The sequence below is a fragment of the Papilio machaon genome, chromosome 18 (genome assembly GCF_912999745.1).
Source record: "Papilio machaon chromosome 18, ilPapMach1.1, whole genome shotgun sequence".
In the NCBI taxonomy this organism is placed as follows: domain Eukaryota; kingdom Metazoa; phylum Arthropoda; class Insecta; order Lepidoptera; family Papilionidae; genus Papilio; species Papilio machaon.
Window position 1 is genome coordinate 4,535,453 of NC_060003.1, and position 26,853 is coordinate 4,562,305.

At 33.5% G+C, this 26,853-nt stretch overlaps 1 protein-coding gene across 1 annotated transcript in view; it reads right to left on the minus strand.

Annotated features, from left to right (window-relative positions):
* The window catches only part of LOC106712165 (rho guanine nucleotide exchange factor 17), a 72,641-nt gene that overhangs the window by 2,749 nt on the left and 43,039 nt on the right, over positions 1–26,853 (minus strand). The window contains exons 4-17 of the mRNA XM_014504633.2: positions 9,632–9,709; positions 6,429–6,611; positions 5,889–6,117; positions 4,913–5,225; positions 4,752–4,843; positions 4,157–4,379; positions 3,736–3,827; positions 3,461–3,591; positions 3,023–3,183; positions 2,827–2,922; positions 2,483–2,697; positions 1,394–1,574; positions 707–774; positions 197–330 (exon numbers count right to left, since the gene is read on the minus strand). Coding sequence (XP_014360119.2) covers positions 197–330; positions 707–774; positions 1,394–1,574; positions 2,483–2,697; positions 2,827–2,922; positions 3,023–3,183; positions 3,461–3,591; positions 3,736–3,827; positions 4,157–4,379; positions 4,752–4,843; positions 4,913–5,225; positions 5,889–6,117; positions 6,429–6,611; positions 9,632–9,709 — 2,196 coding nt within the window. The remainder of the gene's footprint in view (positions 1–196; positions 331–706; positions 775–1,393; positions 1,575–2,482; positions 2,698–2,826; positions 2,923–3,022; positions 3,184–3,460; positions 3,592–3,735; positions 3,828–4,156; positions 4,380–4,751; positions 4,844–4,912; positions 5,226–5,888; positions 6,118–6,428; positions 6,612–9,631; positions 9,710–26,853) is intronic.

The following is a 26,853-nucleotide window of genomic DNA, read 5'->3' on the forward strand; positions in this document are numbered from 1 at the left end:
GTCATTCGGGGGGGAGGGGCAGTTTCTATTTTAAACTCTTATAAATAAGGCATATTCTATGTACTCCAGTTTAGTAAACAAGCCATCACAAATTCATGTTCATAAAGTCATAGACCTTAAAAATCTTAATGCGTGACATTTACAGACAATCATTTATATTAATATAGAGTCAAAAGTTTATACTCGTATGTTGTACCTGCAAGGAGTGCGGGTTGATAATCTTGATGTGTGAATGTGTAGCACACCACAGCCGGCCCGCAGACAACAGCATGCCACTCACAGGTCCACCAGCGCCCACGCACAGCGTCGCGCGCTCGCACCACGACCCGTCTGAACCGCAAAAAGAACATCACCACATATCCATCCACGTTCAAGTGTCTCGCCTCCCTCTGTCACACTACTGCCCAAATGTTTTTTCATATCATAAGGTGGCAAACGAGCGAGTGGCCACCTGAATTCGCCGAAATAGTGAAGTTTCGTTGCCTACCTCTAATCGACGGAGGACGCACAAAATGAGAACATTTTCCATTCCTATGCATCTCCTACTCCGACAAATCCACTTAGCTTTCCCATTATTTCCTTTGTTTTTAATTTAGGCCTCCCACCTAAAGAGGTCTAAATGCGAGATATATTGTAATAAACCTATTAGAAGATGGTGTTAAAATAGTACAATAGTGTAATAGGGAATAGTGTTAGTTCTACTTACCAATATCCCGACAGTAGACCACAAGATCGCCGTTGCCAAGAGCAACAAATACCTTGCCCTCCATGTACCTTTAACAAAAGCCATTTTTCAACTTTGAGTGTTCAGTAATGTTGACAGTTATTTATTTAATTATCAGAAAAAATACAGAGTTACCTGTTAATACGATCAGTAGTAAGATCAATATTTAAGTAAATAAAAAAAAATGCGAATCAAAAAATTATCCTAAGAAACTCTAATGATTGATCGATTGCAATAAATATACCAGTATTTGTTCGCTTGTATTAATTATTATTTGTTATGTTTTTGGACATTTTAATCATAAAAAAGCCGCAATATTTACCTACACCCTGCCCCACTCAGTTTACCTCACATTAGCCTAACCATTTTCGTTGATAAAATGAAAAGTATTGTATCCATATTTTGCAGGATAATTTAAAAAAAAATAATTTGTCAATAACTTTATCACTGTTGAATTTAAAAAAATTAGATATTTAAAATCGTATATGTATTCTACGTGTAAGAAAGTTTGCCGCGAGGGGGCTGTCATAATTCCACACTCAGAGTCCTATAATAATTGTTACTTTAATATTACGAGTTTATTACAAATTTAAACTTAATAATGACTGAAGCAACGATGATTTTTGAAGCTCATCCTTCCTAAATCCCAGTATTAACCAAGATACTCACACAATAGAATGAACACCCGAGTTATGTTGCAACTTGATTTTGTTCTTCTTAATCCTGATATTATCTAGACAGTTGTAGACATGTATACAACCGTCTTCAGTACCCAGCCACATGGTGGGCTGGTTGGCGGAAGTGCTACTGTCTTCTGAGGACTGACGGCTGGTGGGTGACGATAATGTGCCTGTAATGTGAACGATACTCACTTATAGATAGTGTTCCTTGAGATTTGATTTCCTTTGTTAAGATTCTTGACAGACAGACAGATTTTTCTTCATATTACATACGTACAATACATACGTTCAATTTTATTGACTGTATTGATTTAAATATAAGCAGATAAATTCTACAAGCTATTTAGGAATATGAAAAAACTATCCGAAGCAAAACATGCAATAGACAAAATGTAAAGTTGTCCTACCAGCCATAATACGTCCAGGTACTTAGTGAGACAGTAAGGGTAAAACATGTTGGTTAATAAGTGAGATAGAAAAGGACGTAAAGATATAAAGGAAGGTTTTATAGTTATTAGAAAGTAAAATATAATAAAACATTAAAAATATTACGAAGGATTAAAAATGTTACTACAATTATGTAAAGATTAAGAATACCTTTTAGTTTAATGCAATAAATTACAAATTTATTCGTTATTTTTACTGTGTAAGAAATATTTAGGCATCAATTTTTTTTAGGATTATTTTATAATTATACAGGTTGTCCAGTAATTATGTTATAACATAACTCAGATCCTAATTTATACAGAGTCGTATCATTGCGTGTATAACAAATAAACTACAATATATACATTATTTTAACTTTATAATTTGAGTTGAGGACCATATTTTACAATATTTTGTGTGTCAATATGAATATCATTTAAAAATTGATAACTAAATTCAAAAATCATATTTTGTTTTATACAATCGTTCGTTTTACATAATTTCCGATCAACCTGTATACACTTGTCAATCATTCTACAAGTAATGAACAGTGATGAAATGAAAAAAAATTTAAGTCTCTCTTCACTTTACTCTTAAAGGCCCACGTCGTATTTGGAAGGACATACTGACGTCAGAAACTAGTTCCACTCACCACTAGTGATGCCCATAGCCTGCTTGTCGACTGCGGGGTTGGAGCTGGACTTGATGACGGGGTGCACCTGCATGTGCGCGTGCCCGGTGTGCGGAGTACTCAGGCTCTTGCTGTGCGCGGGCGCAGGCCGCTCCCCGCGCTCCCCCCGCTCCCCGCGCTCCCCCTCCGGGTTCTCGCTTGATGAACCCTCGTCATCATCGTCGCTTGACGATGAACTGTGTACAATACCCGCGTTGTAGTTATATACCTTAGATGATAGGTGTACAAATCTTAACAAAATATGAAAACATATTCAACAGTAAGTGAGTAATCTGTAATATAAGTTCGAAACACTGATTTCCTACCTGTCTAAGCGTATGTTCTTGCAGCTATCATCGGGATCTGATATGCTGATGCCAGGTTTTCCAGTAGATCCCGTACTATTTAAAGAACTGGTGCTCCTAGAAAATACACGTGGAGATGTAAGTGTCTTGTTTATGACTGTTAAACGTCTCATAATCATGGGAGTAATGTCACATTTAATTAACTCGAGCCACTAACGGAATATCCAGCGTGTGTTGACGCGTGAGCGCGGGCGCGGGCGGCACGCAGGCCACGCACAGTATGCGCGCGTTGCACACGCCGTTGCATGACGTCACCTGCGGCTTGGGAGACAGCGTCAGCACGCACACCTGACCCACGTACCCGTCGCTGTTGCACACCTGCAAAATAAATTATAATGTAATCAAAAATCAAAGCATGGCGCTAGTATCGCGGACACTAGCGCCATCATTGCATTGCTGTATTCAATATCGTTATTATTGTGGTCACAAAAGTTTACTGTGTTATTAGTTACTTGGACTTAGGACTTGAAAGATTGTGTGCAAGCTTTATTCAAATACAGCGCCTTTTTCTTTAATTTCATTCTTCATCATTATTTCTTAACCTACATAAAGGTGAATGTATATTATTAGTGAGTGAAAGTGAAGTAAAACTTACCCAAACATCAGGGGCCTGCCCCTTCGGTGGTAGTGTAGGCGCAGCGCAAGTGAACTGCAAACCGGCTCGAGTCTTACGTATAGGTACAGGTGAGAGGAACTCAGGAGCGGGCCTTTCGTGCCCGTACACACCTGCAAAGTGACGAATTTATCTTAGTATTTTCTAGATTATTTTAACATTTCAAGTTGCTTCTGTTCAATATAGTTTGTTATACTTTTTGCTATAAAAGTCATCTATTTTACGAGTAATATTTTCATAATATGATAGTTACTTACACAACTTTTGTTTTGTCTCGTTTATCAATTCCTCCCAACTGCTGCGCTTCTCCGTTTTCGGGAAGATTATGGTTAAGTTTTCGGGTCCGTTTCTGAAAAAGATAAAATATTGATATTAAAATGGTTTTTGGTCAGATATGTTAATAGGATAATATGGTCAACAATCCGATTTCTTTTTTTTCAGTCTTTTGTATTAGAGTTTCTAGAGATTTTGTTTTGCCTTTTGGGTGATGAGACTTCTTGAAGCTTCACTTAACACTTGTCTTTTATTCGGACTAACCTACTAATTACAGGGAAAAGGCAGTATCAATTGATTTCAAACATCTTCTATGCTTCCATCAGTCGTACACATTAAAGTTAAGGTTGCGGATTTGCCTGAAACTATCAGTGGTATAACAGAATGCAGTAAATCAAAACTAACGGAGTATTAACGCTGAGCTCCATGTAGCAGAGCTGCGTGTCGCTGGCCTGGCGGTCGAGCAGCTGGCGGTTGGCGGCGAGCAGCGCGTCCCGCACGAGGTCGGCGAGCTGCGCGTGCGGCGCGTGCAGTGCCGCCACCTGCCGCGAGATCTGCGTCAACGTGCTCACGTCCTCCGTCAGAGACGCCACTTCTTGCATTATGCGACGCACGTTCTCGTCTTTAGCTGGAAACAAGATGGATGGAAGAACCTGGTCAAATATGCACATTTATAAACGACCCTATAAAAATAATTGTACCTTAAATTTTTGTTTTAATAACTTTGAGTTATTTCGATTGATATTGCGCACTTCAAACATAACTGGTAAAATTGTCCCCATATTTTATCATAAACATTTTTATTGTGTAACACTTACCATCAGGGGAACGTCGTATTCCTCTGGTTGCTTAGTGGAATAAAAATATATTTAACAATTATTATATGCACACATTCATGATTATGATAAATTTTAAATTAAATGGAATGATGTGTATTGTATTAAAAATATTACTTTAATGTAATGCGCAGTAACCTATACGGGATGTAGTAAAAATTTACCTTTAACAATTTCGAGATCAGCCAAAGGTATTCTCATTAGTAGTTTGTATTTATTACCCTCCATCTGACTGGCTATACTGCTTTGGTATGTTCTGTAATAAAGTATGTTAAATATCAGTTACGTACAAAAAATAACAAATCAACTCTTATGTTGTACTTACGGAATAGGCTTCTTGATAGTCCCAGTCCGCCGCTTAACGCTTGTTATAAGAAGAGTATCATTGAAAAGGAAGAGAGCTCTATCTTTAATAGTTCCCTGCGCGGACGGCATGGTCACCATTTCGTGTTTTATAAACGTTCGGTCCGCGGTCGCCAAGCTCGATAGACCCTCGATCATTTGCTCTAATTCCCGCATCGTTTGTTGTTGTTGCTCCATTTCTAAGCTCTCCCTTTCTGTGCAGTTTATTAGCTCTAACAGTTCATGAATCTCTTTCTGAGCTTCTAATAGAAGTTTGTGATCTGGATGTGATTGATCTGTAAATGATAGATTAAAATAAAAATGAATTTCAATTCTAACATAATCTGTATCGTTACTTACTTTGAGATTTCTGCTAAGATGCATTACGTGATTCTAAATTACAGAATTACGCGAGGAGTATCTTGAGAAGTAACGGTGAGTAAAACGGTTTTAATTTTATTTAATCTTACTAATATTATAAACTAGCTTTTACCCGCGACTCCGTCCGCGCGGAATAAAAATTAGAAAACGGGGTAAAAATTATCCTATGTCCGTTTCCTGGTTCTAAGCTACCTGCCCACCAATTTTCAGTCAAATCGATTCAGCCGTTCTTGAGTTATAAATAGTGTAACTAACACGACTTTCTTTTATGTATATAGATAGATGCGAGTGTTTAGATGGTTGGATGGATATTTGTTTGAAGGTATCTCCGGAACGGCTGAACAGATTTTGATGAAATTTGGCACAGACGCAGAACATAGTCAGGAAGAACACATAGGCTTTTTTAATTCCGCGCGGACGGAGACGCGGACGACAGCTAGTTATTTATAAAAGTAAATCTGACTGTATGCCGTCAGTTTATAGACATCATAGATGTATATTTAATATCATAATGTAAGAATAGTCAATATGATGAATACAAGACACTAAAGACACGATTTAATAAAGACATGATTTACCTGTGTGCTTGATCAGCCTCTGTATCAAGAGTTTGTAGCTGGGGAACTTCTGCACGGGCTTGATGAGCAGGTTATCCAGCGAGAGCTTGCCCTTGTGGTCGCGCGCCATCGCGTCCAGGAACTTCGCGAACGCCGGCCTCGACGCCGCCGCCGTTTTTATCGTCTCCTTTGCCTTTTTCAAATTGTTGATGAACGACATGTATGTATCCATCACTGTTGGTTTGGTAAACTGAAATTAACAAAGAGTTTTACTGTGTAAATGTGATAGTAAACTTTATTTTTTATCTATGAAAACGATTGAAGATTTTCGGTACATTAGTTGAAACATGATTTTCCAAAAAAAAAAAAAATTTGCCTTAAACCATGCAAAATGATGATAGAAACTTTTATAGCTGAACAATTTGTTGTAACACACAAATCTTAGGAAGTAACGATTATCAGATTTAATTAATATTTTCCAGCCCAATTATTGATGAAGATTCTTTTGTTTGGAAATAGATAATACTACGGAAATCTCTAGTATTATTATAGAAGTTTTACCACGTCTAAGAAGACGTCTCCCACTTTCTGTTGCAGGTCCCATTGTTCAAGTCTTCGTCTCAGTTGCTCGAGGAATACTTGGTGCACGTTCAGTATTGCCGGCACCTGGTAGAATATCTCGTCGACGACGAAAGCGTCCAGAAGACCTGCATTCTCGGGACTCTTTAATGGGTGAAGATATTTCTGAAAGAAAAAAAATAACAATATTCCGTATTTGGAGCGTCCAAGCCAACCCAAAATTCTTCCTATATAAAAAAAGTCTACTGATTATTAAATAGTTTTATAACAAAATTTAAATGTGAGAGAATGTACGTAAGTTTACTTGTAAAGTCTCGTACTAGGCTTAATACCTCGGATTCCGACACGCATCGCGCCGTAACTTCGTAGCGATAAAACCTAGTTTATGACAAATCAGCTGTGAAATTTATAAGCGCCATTAAATCGTTTTAACGCTTCCCCGACGATATAAAGTGTTAAATTACTCCATTAGACACGTAGTCTTACTTACATTTTGATGTCATTTCATAGTCACTTAGGGTTCGTCCTTATTAGTTACAGGCACTTTTAATTTGTATGAGATATATGTTTTTTTTTTAAACTAAGTGCTAGTAACCCTAAATATTTTACTATGTTTATACTAGCAACATTTTACTATGCCTAAGGCGTATTTTTGAAGTGAATATTTTCTCAACAATCTTGCATAAATCTGGTTTTAATGACCTGAAAAGTTTCAGTTCAACTATACTTAAAATGATATACCGTAGTTGCACGAACTCTGGCTGCGCTGATAAAATATTCAATGCATATTCGGGGAGTAGGTTTAAAAAATGAATTAAGGGTGTTCCACACGCTACATACGTTATGGAAGTACCTAACGGCGTATATTTTGATGTGTGGGAACAGGCTTACTGCTGTAAAAGAGAGAAAACGCTGATGCACGTCTGCAGTACAGCCGCATTGAAATTACGACTCGCATTTCGCAGATCCAATGAATTTACGTGATTATAATACTACTGAAATATACATAATAATTTTAGTTGAAATAACCCATAGGTTATTTTAACAGTCATAGAATGAATATAGCGTAAGTAGACCTGTAGTCCGACTTGATTAGGTCGTTAAGGTAAACATTTGGTTAGGGAGGTAGAGAACTTGATTTCAATTTAGTTTTTTAAATATAATTTTCTTTACGAAAAATACACTTAAGTCGAGATCTCTTTGTTGAGATTTTTTAATTGCTACAACATCAAAGAATTTTAACATCTGCAAAACAGCATGTAACAAAAACAATAAAAATGTGTTCGTGTGTTGAAAATAGAAAACATAAGCACATTTTCCGAGTCCGTCCTTCATACGATGCGGGTGTGAGAGAGGGTGTAAAGGGTGTTGCCCTCCTATATACAGGGGGTGGAAAATTTTCCACCCCGCACCGACGAGATTGGCATTGCGAAAATTGAGTAACGTATGACCTTTCAAAATTAATATTTTGTGAAACAAAATGCAGCATATTTCCGAGTCTGTATATGACATATTTTAAAATGATATTGATTTAGCGATTACAATGTGATACTTTCAATAAATTGAATTAATATGTTTATGTTATAAGATGGATTTTACTTTTAATATTTCTAATTTTTTACTCGTGTTAAGACAAACTTATCTGGTAAATTGTGTTTTATGTAAACTACAATTTTAGCCAACTTCAAAAAGAAGGAGGTTATCAATTCGACTGGTGATCCGATTTTGATAAAAATTGTTTTAATCGAAAGGAAGTGCTTGCAGCTGGATCTCATTTTTTATTTTTATTTTTTATTTTAATATATTCAAAAGCAATTTTTATTCCGTATTTTTGATTTAAATTCAAGTTACACTAATTATAGTTATGAAAATTCATAATGTTCGTCTTAGTGTTTTATATTTACTTATTTCAATGTATAAACAAGTAAAGATTAGACCGATTTTACATGTGAATTTATGTGAACAATACAAATTGTTTAATGGGAAAGCTGTCGCTGACTTCGACACTCAATTTTCGCAACGACAGATTAAGCGAACGAGGAAAAGGCCATAAATCCGAAAGAGACAGCCCTGGTATTTCATCAGCGTCGTAAATATAATGAATTTGTCATTCGCCAGTTAATTCGGAACGGATGAACGGAAAGACTGACTTATTATAATTTTACTGTGCCCTTGCAAATTACGGATATGTATCAAGCGCGGGGAAAGTATGCCGGTTAAATTCGTAGGATATTCGACCTTATTGCTAAATAGCTTTGAATCAAAATTCATTAACTGACATTCAAACTGTTAGTTGTTTTGCATAGAATGCTTTCATCGTCAATTGAAGATAATTCAAGATTTATATTTTTAGACAATAAATCAAGTCTTATTTATCTTATTTCCAATTCTGTTCGTATGAAATAATTTTAAATTTTGACTTTGACATTTTACTTACTAGATCGATGAATACTTCAGTATAATTATCCGCGCATAACTTAGTTACTTGTATCATAAATCATGCGGTAATTTAATTATTCGTGTGATTTCCGTAAACATCAATTATTTATTGGTATATAGTGTCCTCGTTTCCAATTTGGCGACAATAAGCTTCCCGTACTTACTAAAACTGTCGTGTGGTTAAAATCTGTCATCTTACTTAAATATACAGCTTTAATACATGCTGGTTAATGCATTATGACGTTTAGATTCGAATTTACATTTATTATAGGCCAATATTTTAACAGTAATATCTTTCTTGTCGATTTTGACGTACATATTATCTTAAATTTACGAAATTAACTGTATTAATTATGTTTATCTTACTAATATTATAAATGCGAAAGTTTGGATTTGGTTTGTTGTTACGTAACTTCAGAACGATGGAATGGTTGAAGATATAAGTCTGGAATAGCACATATTTACCATTTTTTCTTTTAATTTCACACGGACAAAGTCGCGGATGACAGATAGTATACAATATAAACACATTTGAACTCGTGGCTAAAAGCGACTTTTAGCCTTTGACCGTATCATGCTTTTCCAGTGGTCTTACAAAAATGGAATTAGGAATTTTCTTCACATCTTTCAAAAACATAAAAATATTACGAGTAGATTACTACTTTTTGATCTGTGTTAGGATTATTTAGTCCCTTTTTTAATCTATTCATAGTCCTTTTTGGCGTTTTATTTAAAAAAAATATTACCTTAACTAATATCTCGAGCGCCTCCACGTAGGACTTCTCTGTTTCATAAAGCTCGACAACAACGTGCGTCCTTGTGTCCTGTAATTATAAAAAAAGTAATGTAAGCATTTTGTAAACAAAATCAAAATTACTCTAGCTATAAGCAACAAAGTTGAGAATTTAATCTGAACATGATTGTTAAACAATAAATAGACTTCAGTATTACTTATTGGGAATACCAATAACATATTTTCGTTCCAATATAACCTGTCAATTATAACCTAAAATAATAAAGATTAAAAATTACCAATCAATATCTGAATAAGCTAAAAAAATAACACATATCAGTACAGATATTTCGCCAGTGTAAACGCACAGTAATAAGGAAATATTTGACTTTATTTACTCTTAGGCCGCACGTACACAAAGGTAAATTTTTGAAACCTGACGAATTGAGTTGTCATCGCCAAAGCCAGTCGCTTTCAGTTTGTCAAAATCATCGTGAGAAAAGTCGCTGCGATTTTCAAGATGGCGGAGCAAATCTAAACAGCTGACATTTTTTTAAAACACTTCAGCCGTATAGTTGTTATTAATGTATGGAGCGCGCGCTACCCGATACTTGCGAGGATACAATTTTAGTTTCAAAGGTTTATGCCTTGTATACGAAGTGCTTTAGTATTAACAAAAGATAGTATCACTTTAAGACGAGGACTTTCCATTAACGGATTACGTGACATCGTCACCACACATTATCGATATCCTGAACTCTGGATAATGGATTTTGTCTAAGATCCTGGATCAAATTATAATGAAACAAATCATCACAACACCAGTCATGGCAAGCCTTCTCTTGTCTCGTGTTGCGTGTCATGATTTTTTTTTGTCTAACCGTCGGATTCCACGGACAAAACACTTGTATTAAAACATATTGTCATTCCGTCTTCATTATTCACTTTCAAAAATCGTCAATTTCCGGTCACTTTCAATATCGTTATTTGTTAACATTTTAATTCTAATTGCAAATTTTACGGTGACACCGATGTCATGTGAATATACTACGGTATATTTGGTCAAGCATTTGTGCCATTATGGAAACAAACAAGAGAAGAGTACAGTAACCTTGTGACTGTAATAAAGCGGCTACAGTAGCGCACTTGGACATAATTGATGAGGTATCGATCGCGCGCGAGGTCGCGGCCTGTGCTGATAAGAGCGGAGTTCTTAAATCATTATAGTATACAGATGTGATCAAACATGTTCAATATTCTAAGATAGCAATAAATTACTAGTAAACAGGTTGTCAACTTATCAAATCAATGTTGCTATTAAAAATTAACGTAAATATATATTTTTTGCAACTTTCTTACCTAACCTATTAGATTATCCAATTTCTGCCCAATGGCATTATTTATTTATTTAAAAATTAAATAACATACACTATCGTATATTAATATAAAAAATTCATTCAATGGCACATTTTAAAAAAGTTGTCGAATTTGATAGTGATTTAGAATATGCGAGAAAAGGAAAATTCCAAGAGCGGTTAGTTCAGTGGATAATCCTCATGTTACTAAATTGACTTGTACTAGATTTCTAGACGCGTCTGAAAGCTTTACTTGTTATTCTGATGATTCAACGTCAGATTTTCCTCATCGTATACTAAATCTCTTTCAACATACAACATAAAAACAATAAATGTAAAGTTTACGAACTGTCTGATTTGTGTTTGGGAAAACATAATTTTTTTTTATCCACATCTATATGTGCCATCAAAACATTACCTATATTTAATGTGTGTATATAGTCCAGGAGCTAACATTGAAACGGAGAACCTTTTTACAATGAAAATAAAATTGACTGAAACGTTAATACTTACAAATTGAGTTATCCTTACTTTTCCTAAGACCCTTTATTTTGATCTATAAAAGTTTGTAGTAAATTAAATCAGATGTAATAGGTTGCGAAGACACTCAATAAGACTAGCAAATTATTGTGCTAAATATGGGACAGTTTGCTGCACTTCTGTGCCTTAAAGTTTTCTTGGAATGCAAAAAAATACGTATGTAATTCTCAACATTTACTAAGAATTGTCTTCTTGAGTATTTTTTTACTCCTTAAATGCTAACATAACAAGGTTCCCTGAGCGTGTCAGATTCTTAACCTATAAAATTGTCGGTGGCGAATTGAAAGCTAAAACTGTCGGCACACTCGAAATGTTTGGAGTTTCCCCGTCGCAAATGTAATGTGTGGACGCTTTACGTGTTGTGCAATCCTTAGTCAAAATCCATGGAGCGTACGTAGTTATATCATACTTTTCAGAATAATATCGAATTTATTCACTATTTTGGAAAACTAGTCTTTATAAATAGATTAGAAGTTTAAGAAGAGTAAGAGTTGTTGATGGTAAATTAATATAAGTTTAAGATGTTGTGCATATGCGATACTAAAAAGACAATTGCGAGGTAAAAATATAATTCGACGACTTCCTTTTACATATTTTTTTACAACACGTTATTCAGATTGAACAAATTAATAATTCAGGGAACTGACCTAATTGCGTTTAGCTTTTAATTCTATTAAGGCCGGACTCGCCCGCCTTGATGACTTATAAATCTGCAATTACCCGTCATGAATTGGGTCACAAGAGCTATAGTTATGTCCCCTAGACGAACCTGCGGTTAGACTAGTTCTTTCTTCTACATTTACATTTATAAATGTATGTCTAGGTCTCACTGAACAACTATTCGAGTCATTATACGATGTATTAACAGTTTTTTAACACGTCCCATGCTACTACGATTTTATTATATCAAAGTAAACTAGGGAGACAATTCGGCAGCGTCGAATGTGTTAAGAATATTTTGATAATTAAAATCTTTTTGAAGAACTGTATTTCATTTGTTTTTAATTTGATAAGTCTCAAATCAATCAGCCAAGCACTGGTAGACCACCAGTGATAACTGATAAATGTGAGAGTTAAAATACTCGCCCGTAACTTATTTAATACATTTACATTTTATTTTTTATAAGAGAAGGGGGCAAACGAGCAGCGGGAACACCAAGGTGTTCATCGACGCCCATGGACATCTGCAATACCAGAGGAATCGCAAATGCGTTGTCGGCCTTTGAGATGGTGATACGCTCGCTTCTTGAAGGACCCTAAGTCGTACTGGTTTGGAAATACCGCCGAGGACAGACCATTCCAAAACGCGGCCGTGCGCGGCAAGAAATTTCGCGAGAACCGCACTGTTGTGGAATGCCAGCCGTCCAGATGGTATGGATGGTACCTGGCGGTCTCTCGGGTCGAAATTTTATTATTTTCCCAACAATCAAGTAGAATATTCTTAACCAATAGTTTTACAAGACAATAAAAATATCAGAAGTCGATTAATTACTTTGGATGAGTATTATTGGAAATATATCTAGATAGATTAACTCTAACTTCGCAGATTTCAATATCGAAATACAGATTAAGGGAATGTCCTCCTTTGACGTTTCATTGTTCACTATGTCCATATCGCAGAGGAATTTGGTAATAATTGAAGTGCGCTGGCATTAGTGACTAGCAGTCCTTGTTTGATCTCTAGTTATTTGGAATTGTTTCGTTGAAGGAACGAAACTAACCGATTATTGATAAAATATTAATCTTTAATTAAATCTGAAGTAGGACTTATGTTTCGTCGTTTAGTAATAATATAAATTTATTAAAAGTATAGAAAGAAAAGAAAAGAAAGAAAAAATTAATTGCCGCACAAAGAATATAGAACAAAAAAAAGTATTGGTGCTTTATGTAAAACTTTCTCATGTATTTAATATTAATTAAGATTTAAAGTCGATTAATTATTCATTTTTAACGTTAGTTATTATTTTGTTTACCTTTGCACTTTGATTTTCCAAGGAATTTAATCTAAAAATTCACCTTATAAAATTTCTTAGTATTGGTTAAGATAATTATTGACAACGTGGTTATACAACAGTATGTTTTATCCTTAAAGAAATAAACATGGATTGATTAAGATTGACCTAAAGTTTATGGTCCTAATTGTAATGGATCTAAATGGAAAACTAGAAGGAAACCTATTGTAAAAAATCTTATACTTTTAATTACGAAACTGTAAAGATTTATACGAATGTTTTCAAATTCCAAACGAGATTTTCGTAAGTTCACAAACTTTATGTTAGGATTCATGGAAACTTTTAAGCTTGGAAGGTAATTTCGCAGTTAATCTTGCATCACTTTTTGATTTAACTCAGATTGTTGACTCTTTCGAAATAGCCGTAAAAATATTCAAATCAGTTTAGTAGTAGTAGATCTGCGTTTTAAGTTAAAATATATCGTTGTTTGTTTGTTGTTTTCTATTTATTACAGATCTTATATTTCAATACGTTCTTTGAATTGTGTTGAAAGCTGAACTTTGACCTTTCCTTCACGTTTGCCTTGACGTTTACGTGTATTTCATATTTTATTATTGGAGTTATTTTCACGTCGTTAAGTACATAATGTACTTTTGCTTTTAAAGAAACTCTAACAGAATATATTTCTTATATAAAACAGGTTCTCGTAACTTTACTGCCTTAATGAAATTTTTAGGACTGAGATCTGGTGTTTCTTGTTTTCTACTGTTCTTTGCGATATTTGATATTTGTTTTTTCATCTAACAATAAATTTAATTTTCGTTACATTTGTACAAAAATGAATTGTTATCTTTCTTTTTAAAGACAATGACAAAAAGTTTTTGTACATGAAACCTCACGATTACCTCACATATGTTGCTGGCTGTAAAACGTAACCTTAAATACTGCTCTCATCTAGTAAAATTTTACGCAATCTACTTTATTTATTTATTTATTCTTTAGCACTTTTATAAGTACAAGGAGGACTTAATGCCTAAAGGCATTCTCTACCAGTCATCCGGTATATGAGAGGAAAGTATAATTATGTGCAGGGCAGATATGAATTGAAGATACAATTTTACTAATACAATATTATGTAATACAGTAATATATTAGAAATAAATAGGTATAAATAACTTACTAAATACCTAAATACTTTATCTTTTGTACAGAAATATCCATAGATTACTTTTGTTCTGCGAATTAATTTGATAGATATTTGAGTTATTTATTTTTAAAGTGTAACAGATTTCTTAATAATAAAAGATATATTGTTTTGTGTATATTTGTAGGTCTCGATTGGCACATGATTGCGTTGAAACGGAGGCTGTAAATAAAACTGTTTTGACGCGCAGTGTAAACTCTATATCAATGAAGTCTTCGTAAATCGCTTTAACGGCATCCCAAATCGATATTATCGTTTTAATGGCCTATTTTACATTTTATCTGGTATTTCTCTCTTTATTGAATCTGATGTTATAGTCCATGCAAAATTAATTTTAAGAAAGTTGTATTTTTAAGTACATTCTAAAGAATATGATTATTCTATATGTATTTAGGTAACTTAAAAATAAAGTATATTTCAAATTCCTGAGATGTTTTATATATGTTAATATAATTTTAATAGAATTTGATTTTATTCGTGTATAACATTACATGTCATATAAATGTATTTTACAATTGTCATTTCTAAACCTTTACAAATCATCATCATCGCCCTGGTCTTATCCCACTCACGTGGGGTCGGAACACAAGGTTTATGAACCTTTAAGTTTTGGCTTAAGTTTTTACGGCCGGCCGCCTGCCTGTCGCTAACCCCAATTGGGAGGAATTAAAAAAAAAACAAAAAAGTCTTAAACCACTACTTTAGTGTGTTAAGTTAATTGTTTTAGGAGAAAGTAAATGAAAGTTTAGAAAAAACTTCACTCCAGTGATATAATTTACTTAAAAAGTATCTTTGTATGTTAATTCACAGTCAGTAAATAGTAAACAGACAGTTCCATGTCCAGTAGTCTAAGTAATTGACACTGCAGCAGGAAATCCTGCCGTGTAATTACGTTGTAGTTAAGACAGGAAATCGATAAGTTAGATCATTTGAGTTGTACCACCGGTAATTTAGTTGATTAAAGAGAAATATTTTATGCACAAATTTTTCGCTTCAATTGAAAAATAATGCTCTTGTGACATATAAGGATTATGTAACTATCCAAAATTAAGATAGATGGAAAGTTTTACAAGTGGAAATGAAACCGACCGCAGACAACATTTTTTGAAAAATTAATTTCAAAATGATTTTGGTAAATCATACATTTTAACAAAATACCTTTTAATTTCCAACTATCAGTAAGTTCAGTCTTCGTTTCAAACTGAAACTGATCTGTGGTTTTTTTTTATATTCCTACTTTAACTATTGTATTACTACTTGGTGTTGAAGTATTTGTATGCAAAATTAGTTCAAATCCGAATAAATGTATTTAAGTACAATTTACGTACCTAAATTGTGTTAATGAATAATAAAAGAGAACAATCGCATACAGCAAAAAAAGATAAACATTCGCAACAAGTTTTGACAAGCTTTGAAATACTGGTTACAACTCCATCATGAACAGTTGTAACTAAAATTTCACGCCAGCATTTTATGTATAATACTAGCGGTCGCCCGCGACTTCGTCAGAGCAGAATAAAAAGTAGGCTATAATAATCCCGCATACATCAGCTAGTCTCCCGTTAAAGTCCCGTCAAAATCGGCCCAGCCGTTTTGGAGATTACCCCGAACAAATGCATCTTTGTAAGCAGACAGACAGGCGGACAAAAATTTTAACGTTTTTCGTTATCAGCAACATATACATTATGGGGAGGAAATATGATTTTATTTTGATATTCAATACATACACCCCAATTTTTATATGAATAGATAGATAGATTATTCCTAATGAACAAAAAAATGATGGTAAATGACTTTAAGTGCTGTATTGTAATATTAAAATGCAGTTAAATAATACTGATTCCTTTAATAAAATGTAAAAAGCATTTCAGCGCTCAAAGCTAACATAGTTGAGTATCGATCTACAACCTCTCCCCGCCCCTTACCGCCCACGCTTTACCTCCCCCCGCCCGCTGCATCCCGCGCGAGAAGGCCCTTTAAATTAATATTTTTATAGTAAACATTCTCCAGTAATTCGGTCCGCTTTGAAGTTAGTTTTCCACCGTTAATTGAATGCCTAATGTACTAACTTTACAGTTAGCTAAGCACAAAACTACCCTGTCATGTTCTTGATGATGTTTTAAATTTAGTCATGCTTGCAGGCCTAAATTAACACAGACTCCTAACTGCCCGTGGCCAATGTACAAAATTAGATATTAATTAATTTCAGGTATAGTATCATGGATGCGGGTTGTACAGGACCGATCATCGTGGCGATCTTTGGGGGAGGCCTATGCCCAGCTGTGGGCGTTACGAGGCTGAAATGATGAATGATGATGATAGTATTAATTTATAAACATACATTTAAAGGCAGACATTAAGGTGCTCCTACATGTAAATAAAGATATTTAACTAGTAAATGAACTAATTACACACACATTAAAAACCTGTGTGATTTAAAATTACCAACAAGTTATAATGCGTTGACAACCATCTGATAACCGTTTGATATGTCTGAAATTTTGCCTTTTTGTATTTTTAAAACTAGTAATAAATCACGATCTAAATGCAATACTTTATTCAAATCATGAGCAACTTCAATGATGGCGAAAAAGTGTAGAAACAGAATTTAAAAAAATTGTGGGCAAATCACCTGTTTTAACATTTGAACCATATATTATCATCCATAAAAGACGCTGTACATGCCAATTGTCAACAAAGACGGTATGTATTTGTCTGTAGAGTATACAAAAATTGCTCAATTTCACTCACCTGAGCGGAGATATTGAAAGGCAACATGTTGAGGTCATCCGTGGCCCTGCGTGAGTTCCTACTGCGGTCAGAGCTTTCATCATCCGAGTCGGAACCGTGGTACGACAGGCTGATGGAGCCCGGTTTCGGATCGCTAAGACGCAGCTTCAAGCAATCTCTTCGCATTTTTATCACTTAAGTCTTTGGCATTGTCTTTTTGGTTTATTTATTTGGGAATGTTGTTTTTTTAGAGTATTTACATTACATTTTAAATTATTTGTTTTAATTGTGGTTAAATTTTATTTATATTATTTTCCTTTAAATTTTGATTAGTAATTTTAGGCATGATGGCGAATTTGCAAATAAATTTCTAAGCAACGAAAAAAATTATGAAGTGACAAATTATGTTTTGTGATCTTAGTTTCAACGAACCAAATAAAAGTGGTAAAGGTGCTTTAGTGCAGAGTAACCATTAGACGACTCTTAATGTTGCAATTAATAATATGATGGAATTAAAACAAGTTCAAAACCGTATAATTCATAAATAACCGTAATGCAAACGCAGTTGTAACCCGATAGTACACGTAAAGGTCCCGTCACACATGAAACGAACGCCCTTCCTTTGTCGGTGTACCTGTGTAACCGGCTTTAATGCGAATGACAATCACTTTGTGTAACCTAGAACTAGAATTATTTACAATCAACCCGTTCATCCTACTTTACAGCGTTGAATAAAAAATGAAAGATGTATTATAAAGGTTAATTTGTGCAAAATTTTAAATAATATTTAGTTTATTATTTTTAATTTATTAGCAGTAAAATTTTATTAAGTCAGATAAAATGTAAGACGATTTATTTGCATAACTACCCCAATCTTGTTAAACTGAATTTATTAAGAACGATATCATACAAAAGAAAGGTCAAACATTACTGACGATATTTCGTTGTTACCATGATATTAATTGGATATAATTGTTGCTTGGTCCGCATTGCGGATTAATGAAGTCCTAGATTACGCCAATTAAGAAATACCAATATCATTATCCGATAAATATTATATTATGTAATTAATATTACGCCAATTATTAACACGCATGTTAGTGTTTACGCACGTTTAGTCCCCACAGGATTTATTTAATTATAGGTTGAGTTAAATCAGTCAACAATGGTTGAACATTTCAGAATCATTGCGTTCAATAGAATAAAACTTTTAAAAAATCTAAGGTTCAAGAATACAAAATGATATGGAGAACAGGCTACAACGATAGAGTTCGCAGCAGCGTTATGAGGGTGAGTGTTAAACTGTTTAGTAAAAAAAATCAAATAATTGAGGAAATAACACGCATTTTTTCTGTAAAGTGCGGAACTCCGCATTAAATCATGGTACATTTAGATAAAGGAGGTGGAGGTTATATTAAATTAAGGAGACGACTTAGAAATAGGGTTGACACATTAAATTTGACCCGCTTTTTTAAAACGTGCATGGTGCATATTTGGTCTATGTGTTTCACACCGATGTCATTGGATCACAACGGGCGGTGTTAAATAAGTCACTGTATACATCCTTTTCTTTTTTTGACGTCCACCAAGGAATCAATGATTAACAAGTAACTAAACTTCATTAGTATTTTTCGTCGGTGTTTTTTTTTTTTTGTTCGCCGGAGGTGTGCGACTCACTCCTTCACTAAACATTAACAGCCCTACGTGGAAGCGAAAAAAGCTTGGCGTAGCGCAAATAAGATTGAACGTTGCCGTCGCAGGCGTAGTTATTAAAGTCGGAAGCAGTATTAATCGAGTCATTTCTTGACTTCATTCTGAAGATTGAACAAGTTGAATTACATCGCTGTTAGAATATAAATATTGTAGAGAGTGGATTTATCAATGTTGATATCAAAATGTAAATGTCAATTCCTATCATTAAGACAAATCATTTTTATTTATATCTTGTATGATAATTTCAAAAGTAGAGCTGATCCTTTTTTCCTTTACTGTGAATGAAAATTTATTATTCTTAAACTCTTTAACCTATAAGAGATACTCTACCAAATAGTTAATTAAACGAAAAGCAATAGCATTTTAAAAATCAAACCTGTCATCTTCAAGTTCGCGAAACTTACTTGTTGAACTAATAAAACTGTGATAATTGATAAAAGTTAAAATATTTTTCATCAGAAATAAAGTATGTTCTAAGAAGATTCTTCTCTTCCCTTATGACTCTAGCGAAGTTTAATAACAAAAATTCCAACAGCATGACGAAGAGAACTATAAAATGTTACAAAAGACAACGTATTGTGGAATTGTAGTATAAAGTCTGCTGCAAGGACACTCTAAATATAATTTGGATCGTAAACTTGTATCAGGTACAGTTGTAACGCTATTGAGATGTAATATTTTATCGATGGATAATTCATTCATAAACAAGAGTTTTTGTAATATTTTACATAAATCATTTTTATATATAAACTAGCTGCCGCCCGCGACTCCGTCCGCGCGAAATTAAAAAACAACTTTATTCGTAGCCTTTATGTTCTTCCAGATTATGCTCTACATCTATGCCAAATTTCATCAAAATCCGTTGAGCCGTTCCGGAAATAACTTCAAACAAACATCCATCCATCCATCCAAACATTCGCATTTACAATATTAGAGAGATTAGTAAGATAGACATACTATAAAATTTGAGTGTGGTGAAAAATTTTTCTTTCTTCAGTCTTTGATAACATTTTATCAAGAAAAATTAAGCTAGTAATTAAGTACAGTATCTGTCATCTTTAGGGTGTAAGCATCGTCAGTTTATAATGTAACTAGACATAGAAGACTGTGAATTAAGAACACAAATATGCAATGAAAACTTATTATATCGCATAAAAAAGTAAATATTTCATGTTAATATTAAAAAACCTTTAATTCAATGTAGAACTTAATAACGCATTTAAAATATGAATTCACAATTTAAAGATTTAATGTTAACAATTTATAAAATATTGGCAAAATTGCATATCAAATTCTGGGAACGAATCGTGTATTCAGTTTTATAATTATTTTTTCATAGCATAATTTTTAGTTTATAATATATCTGGTAAGTTTACAATTTTGTCAAAGTTCACAATATACCCGTGACATGTTAGATTTCTATTATAACACCAGTTGCTTGTTTTGCCGACTCATAGTCCAAATTCGTTGAGATTTTCATAAGTGTGATGTTTAAATTGTTTATGTTTTGGTAATAGAGTAATGGTCTTTGTTAAATCCGTGGCCAGTATTGATACAATAACTTTAAGGAATTCCTAGAATAACTAATTTTAGTGCGATAATCATCGTGGTTCGGTAGGGCTATGACTGTACTGTTTGTGTATATTTTGAATGGAATTCCGAGTCATAAACGTAACATAAATTCACGCAGCGTTCACAAGGTTAGGCACAGAGACCTTTCGATTTAACCCTTTTGCAGTTTTCTGTCTTTTATGAACAGAGCATCTCCTATGACTACACTGTGACTAATTTAGCTTTTTATAATTAAAGAATACTAGCTGTCGCCCGTGAGTCCGTCTGCGCGGAGTCAAGAAAAAAATGTAATTAGTAACATATGTGTTCTTACAGACTATGTTCTAAATGTATGCCAAATTTAATCAAGATCCGTTGAGCCGTTCTGGAGATACCTTCAAACAAACATCCATCTATCCATCCATCCATCTAATTATTCGCATATTAGTGTGATTTCTTGAAATTGTTTTTAGAACGAATTTTTCGCTTTTTACCGCGATAAAGAATTTAAAATTATATTTTTATCACGAATATAACTTCCATATACCGAAAGAATCGTTTTAGTTTTACGATGCTGTTCGGGTGTGGGGGTCGAAACTACCCTTATAATTGCGAAGTAATTCGTTTTCTTTAAATGCAAGTCACTTTAATCCAATAAAGAAATTAAAAATAATATATGGAAGTAAAGTCGTGAAAAGTAAAAATAAGAAAAACTTCTTTCATCTATGTGACATATTTTTGTGAGCAGTTTTAAAACAAGGGAACAATGCAAATGGAGATATGGAAAAAAAGTTGAAAAATCTTTAATAAAAGAACTTTGACATTTAACTCAGCTCCGATGTTATTATGATAATGTACGTATTCGTGGAATGAAAGACATTTCTACGGAAAAAAGGGAAAATGTTTAATGAGAAATTTTTCAGCTACACTTATCTATATATATATAAAAGAAAGTCGTGTTAGTTACACTATTTATAACTCAAGATCGGCTATATCGATTTGACTGAAAATTGGTGGGCAGGTAGCTTAGAACCAGGAAACGGACATAGGATAATTTTTAACCCGTTTTCTATTTTTTTATTCCGCGCGGACGGAGTCGCGGGTAAAAGCTAGTATTTAAATAAAAAAAGTGATAGTTGAGGCGTGATTATTTGACCTTATTACAATCACACATAAACATATACCTTTTGTTACCTTCAATAATTTAAACGAAGTATTTAAGTAGTAAATTTTACATGTCATAAACAATTCAAGCAGATAGTTATGAGCGATAATACGGTCAGTTTCCACTGCGAAAAATAATAGTACAAAAGTATACTGTCATTCCTCAATTAATAAAATAAAACTGTTATAACTCAAAGAAACACTGTAACACGTTGATTTATATTATAGACGTCAACGTGGTTATAAAGTCAAAAATAATGTCATGAAAACCATCTAAAGTAAGAAAATTCTTTCTTGTAACATGTCTATATTGTATAATTATTATTATTTCGCAGTCGGTTTTGGCCTAATTTGGGACATAAACGTAACTATGTCTAAAATACATTCGAATTGATAATAACCTCCTTCTTTTTGAAATCGGTTAAAAAGAGTAAATTTTACCCTTGTAGAAGCATAGGTAGTAGGTATCAGTAATTTATTACTTTATTTGTCAAATCGAATTTCAGAAGCCTATGCATCATCATTTCAATAATCTTGATTTCTGGTAATGTCTAACATCGTTGTGCCATGAAAGGGTTGATTTTTTTAGCTAAAACTAGCTTTTACCCGCGACTTCGTCCGCGCGGAACAAAAAAAATGCACACAAGATAAAAAAGTTCCTATGTCCGTCTCCTAGTTCTAAGCTATGTCCCCATCAATTTTCAGCTAAGTTCGACCGATCTTGAGTTATAAATAGTGTAACTAACACGACTTTCTTTTATATATATAGATATCACCGAAACACGTTGTCTATCGGCAATCGAAACTCATTAGAAGTTTAAAAAACGGCATACTATACATCCATCCATCAAACCATTTAAACATTCGCATTTATGATATAAGAAAATATTTGAAATAAAAAATATGTTACGTAGTACAATATTTTCACATAATACTCACAACCTATTATCTTAAATATTGGCAAAAGTATCATAGCGATATCATACTATTCGAACCACTGGATAGGAAAGGCGAACTAATGAATTTATAAGGATTCATTGTGACTACCGAAACGTGTAAATGGTAACAAAAAAATCGCCGCAACATATTAGAAGGGAAAAAGACAGGGTGAAAATATTCGGATTACATTTGTACCAGTTCAATGGATTACTATCCGAATGATTGACATCAAACTAAATCACGTAATAAAAAGCTAGAAATAAATTTCATTGGAGTCGAATTAGAAATACAATACAAAAATACTACAATGATTAGTTATATATCATACTAATATTATAAATGCTAATGTTTAGATGGATGGATGGATGGATGTTTGTTTGAAGGTATCTCCAGAACGCCTCAACGGATCTGGATAAAATGTGGCATGAATATAGAACATAACCTAGAAGAATACATAGGCTACTAATTACGTTTTTTTTAATACCGCGCGGACGGAGTCGAGGGCGACACCTAGTCAGGAATTAACGTAATATTTGATTGTAATAAAATAAATATTATTGTTATAGCTTTGCTTTTTAATTCGTTTAACACATTACATGATTTTATAATTGTCCAGACAATTTCACTGGAATTAAATATTTTTAAATTTAAATTCAAACAAAACTATTGAGTCAAAAAAAATAGATTTATGAAGCACTATATAACAGATGTATTTGTGTTCGCCTTAAACAGGTGATATTATTAATACATCTATCTAATATTAAGATGAATTCAAGAACATAATAAATTGCGAAAGCGAAATTGCGCGTAATGGAGTTTATGCCACAGGTGGTACTTGACAAAATAATGGCAGAACACTCTACATACAATAGAGGGAAAATCTTGAAGGAAACGCATGAAGAAATATGTTCCGTTCAATCAGCAAAAAAATTGTCCAAATTTTCAGTTAGGTGTTTTAATTTTGGTGTTATATTGCTTAATATAAGAAATTTTTATCAATATTATGGTAACGCCATATACTAAGGCAACAGAATAATAAAAAATCTAAATCACAGATTATATCAAATAAGTAATTTATTTTATAATGTAATTTACAATGAATATGGTTATAGTAGAAACAAAAGACGGCAAAGTGTTTAATGTTAATTAATAACTCAAGATTTAGTTTTGAAAATATTACTAATATTGTAAATGCGAATGTTTAGATGGATGGATGTTTGTTTGAAGGTATCTTTAAAACGGCTCAACAGATCTCAATGAAATTTGGCATATATTTAGAGCATAGTCTGGAAGAATACATAGGTTACTAATTTATTTTATCCCGCGCGGACAGACTCGCTAGCGACAAATAGTCTTACATTAATTTGAAGAGTAATACAATGTAGCGATGAATTATGATTTTTCCGATCCTTTGTAAAACATATTTCACTTCCCACGAGCACTTCAAATCCAATTACACTATCAATGATATGTTTAGACAAAATAAACTCAAGCATGCGACTGGAAAATAATAAATCGAAAATTAATCATCCTAAACTACTTTCAATTATGGAAATTTTTCAAGGAACTATTTGGAAGCGTATGATAAATAAATATGTTGATAAATGAAGAACATATGATCGAGTTTTATGAAAACATGCGAAATATTCAAGTATGGGTGACCGCCATGCCGATATGTACCGTAAAACACATATAAATTCACTATTTTTGTATCGTTATTTGTAAACCGAATTGTATTGTTGATACAACTGACCACAATCTTAAGATCACTTTGTCTACCACATAACCTTTTGAGATTGGAGTGTATGTTTCTCACTTATGCCAAATGGTGTACATTTTTCCGGGCGCTGTTAGGGAAAAGCGCGGGGTCGCGATTTGGGAGCGTCGCGACGCCCACCGTCGACAGTGGCGCCACACGCGGCACTGACTGAAAACCGGCCTTTGGATCAGGAACGCTCCAAATGAACAAAATTACGTTTTCATATCACTACGACCTTATTACGAGGAATTAGGACTTAGTTTACGTCGATGTAGAATCCTTAGATGGGAATACAGGTATACGTATAGATAGATATCAGGATGTCCCTTTTGTTCGGAACACGCTTGTTCCGCTCTTCGAGTGTATTTCGTTTCATTAGGGCGGTGCTGTGGTCGTTATATAAACTACAGGCATTACCTTAAGCTGTTAACACTTTATTATGTTTCTCATTCGTTTACCTCGATTTTATTTGATGAATTCTTTTAATTAAGGGAGTTTTTTTTTAACGAGGAATAAGAGATAAGTCTTTACTCTGGACTTAACTCCATAATTTTTTTAATAATCCCTTTGTTCTGCCTTACTGTTTGGAATAATAAAGTTTTATGTTGACAGCCGTTAATTACAATTTTTTATTCAATACCGTATGCTGGATAAAATCAATACATTTTCATTTCTCTATCATTATCAGCCTAGTTTCATCCACTGCTGAACGTAGGCCTTCCCCATCGATTGCCACAGTACCTATCTCTATCATACCAATAAAAATTTGCCATCACACCTAAATACATTAATAGGATTCACGTTGAAATTACATATTTGAAAAAGCTCGTAACTACTAAATTAGAGGCAAAGATCCATAGACGATAGCTTAATCTGTACGATCCCCACACATAAACAACAATATAACTTACGCCTGTAACACAGAGGGGTTTGCACAGACCACGGACAGGCACAATTCATATATAACATGAAAGAAAAACTATATATATCAAATATATATACTGATAAAGTTACATGGAAATGGACACAGATGTAGTAATCTCCGTCTACCTTGTTAATTAATTTTAAACTGTTAATTGAACGGTTACTTTACTACAAGTCTGATATTGCTTGAAATTTTAGTTGCTAAGACAATTTCATGTTATCTTATTTCAAAGTTCATTAAAATATTAAGAACGTGCTCATTTTAATGATCGCCCTTTTGAAATATGCCAATTAGTTAGTCAAGTGGAATATGTTAATTGAGCGTCAAATTAACCTCAAAGCTGAAGTATTTTGGGTACATCGTATAAAAATAATTAACAAATATTGTACATTACCTGCCATGGCTACCTAATTCAGTGAACAGATTTTGATGAATTTGATGTGGTGTACTTAAAATTTCAGAAAAGTTTTATGCCCTAAAAATAACATTAATCTTAACAGTGATATTATTTATTATTTAATTGTAAAAAAATTAAATGACTTTTTTTTTGTTTTAATGATACATTTTGCTTGCATTATGAGCTTTTTTGATATTATTGGGATTGTAGAGTTGGCATTTTTTTAGGTATACGAACAGGTAATAAAGTAGTAGCCGCGTATTTGTCTATATTTTTTTTTGTCATAAAATTTATCGGAAATAAATTATATCAGAATATTAACTTTAGCAGGTACAGAATAATCGAAGTACAAAATGTAAATTGAACTTTGCCTGACTTCAATATTCATAACTGACCTAGTTCTTACTCGCCTTATATTGTTATTGATTTTATCTAGTTACGTAAGTTTTGATATAGTTAAATTACTGAGAATTATTCTAGTCAAGGGGCAAGACTTTCATAGGATCTTCGCTGTAAAATAGGTTATAACTTTGCAATGCATCTACATACTTGGAAAGGTATATCAAGAAATAAATGTTAGAGAGCTTTTACAATGTTAAGTTTTCTAGGAAGTGATATTGTTTCTTTGTTTGCTAAACATTAGTAACTCAAAGTGATAACACATTCTCATAAGCTTTAAGCTCAGTTGAATTGATGCAATATGCTTACATTTTATCTTAAAAAAAGTATGAAGGCTGTTATATATCTATATAAAAGAAAGTCGTGTTAGTTACGCTGTTTATAACTCAAGAATGGCTCTACATAGGATTTTTCCCCATTTCCTTTTAATTATTCCTCGCGAACAGAGTCTCGGACAAAAGCTAGTATGAAATACTGTAAAAAGTATGTCCTCCGTGCAATCAGTGGCGGTGCGCGCGGGGACGTCTCTTAAATAACTTCTTGATCGATAGGCTAAGGGGCAAGACGGCAGCGGTAGCGCGACGCAATTCTATGGATTTTATTACGT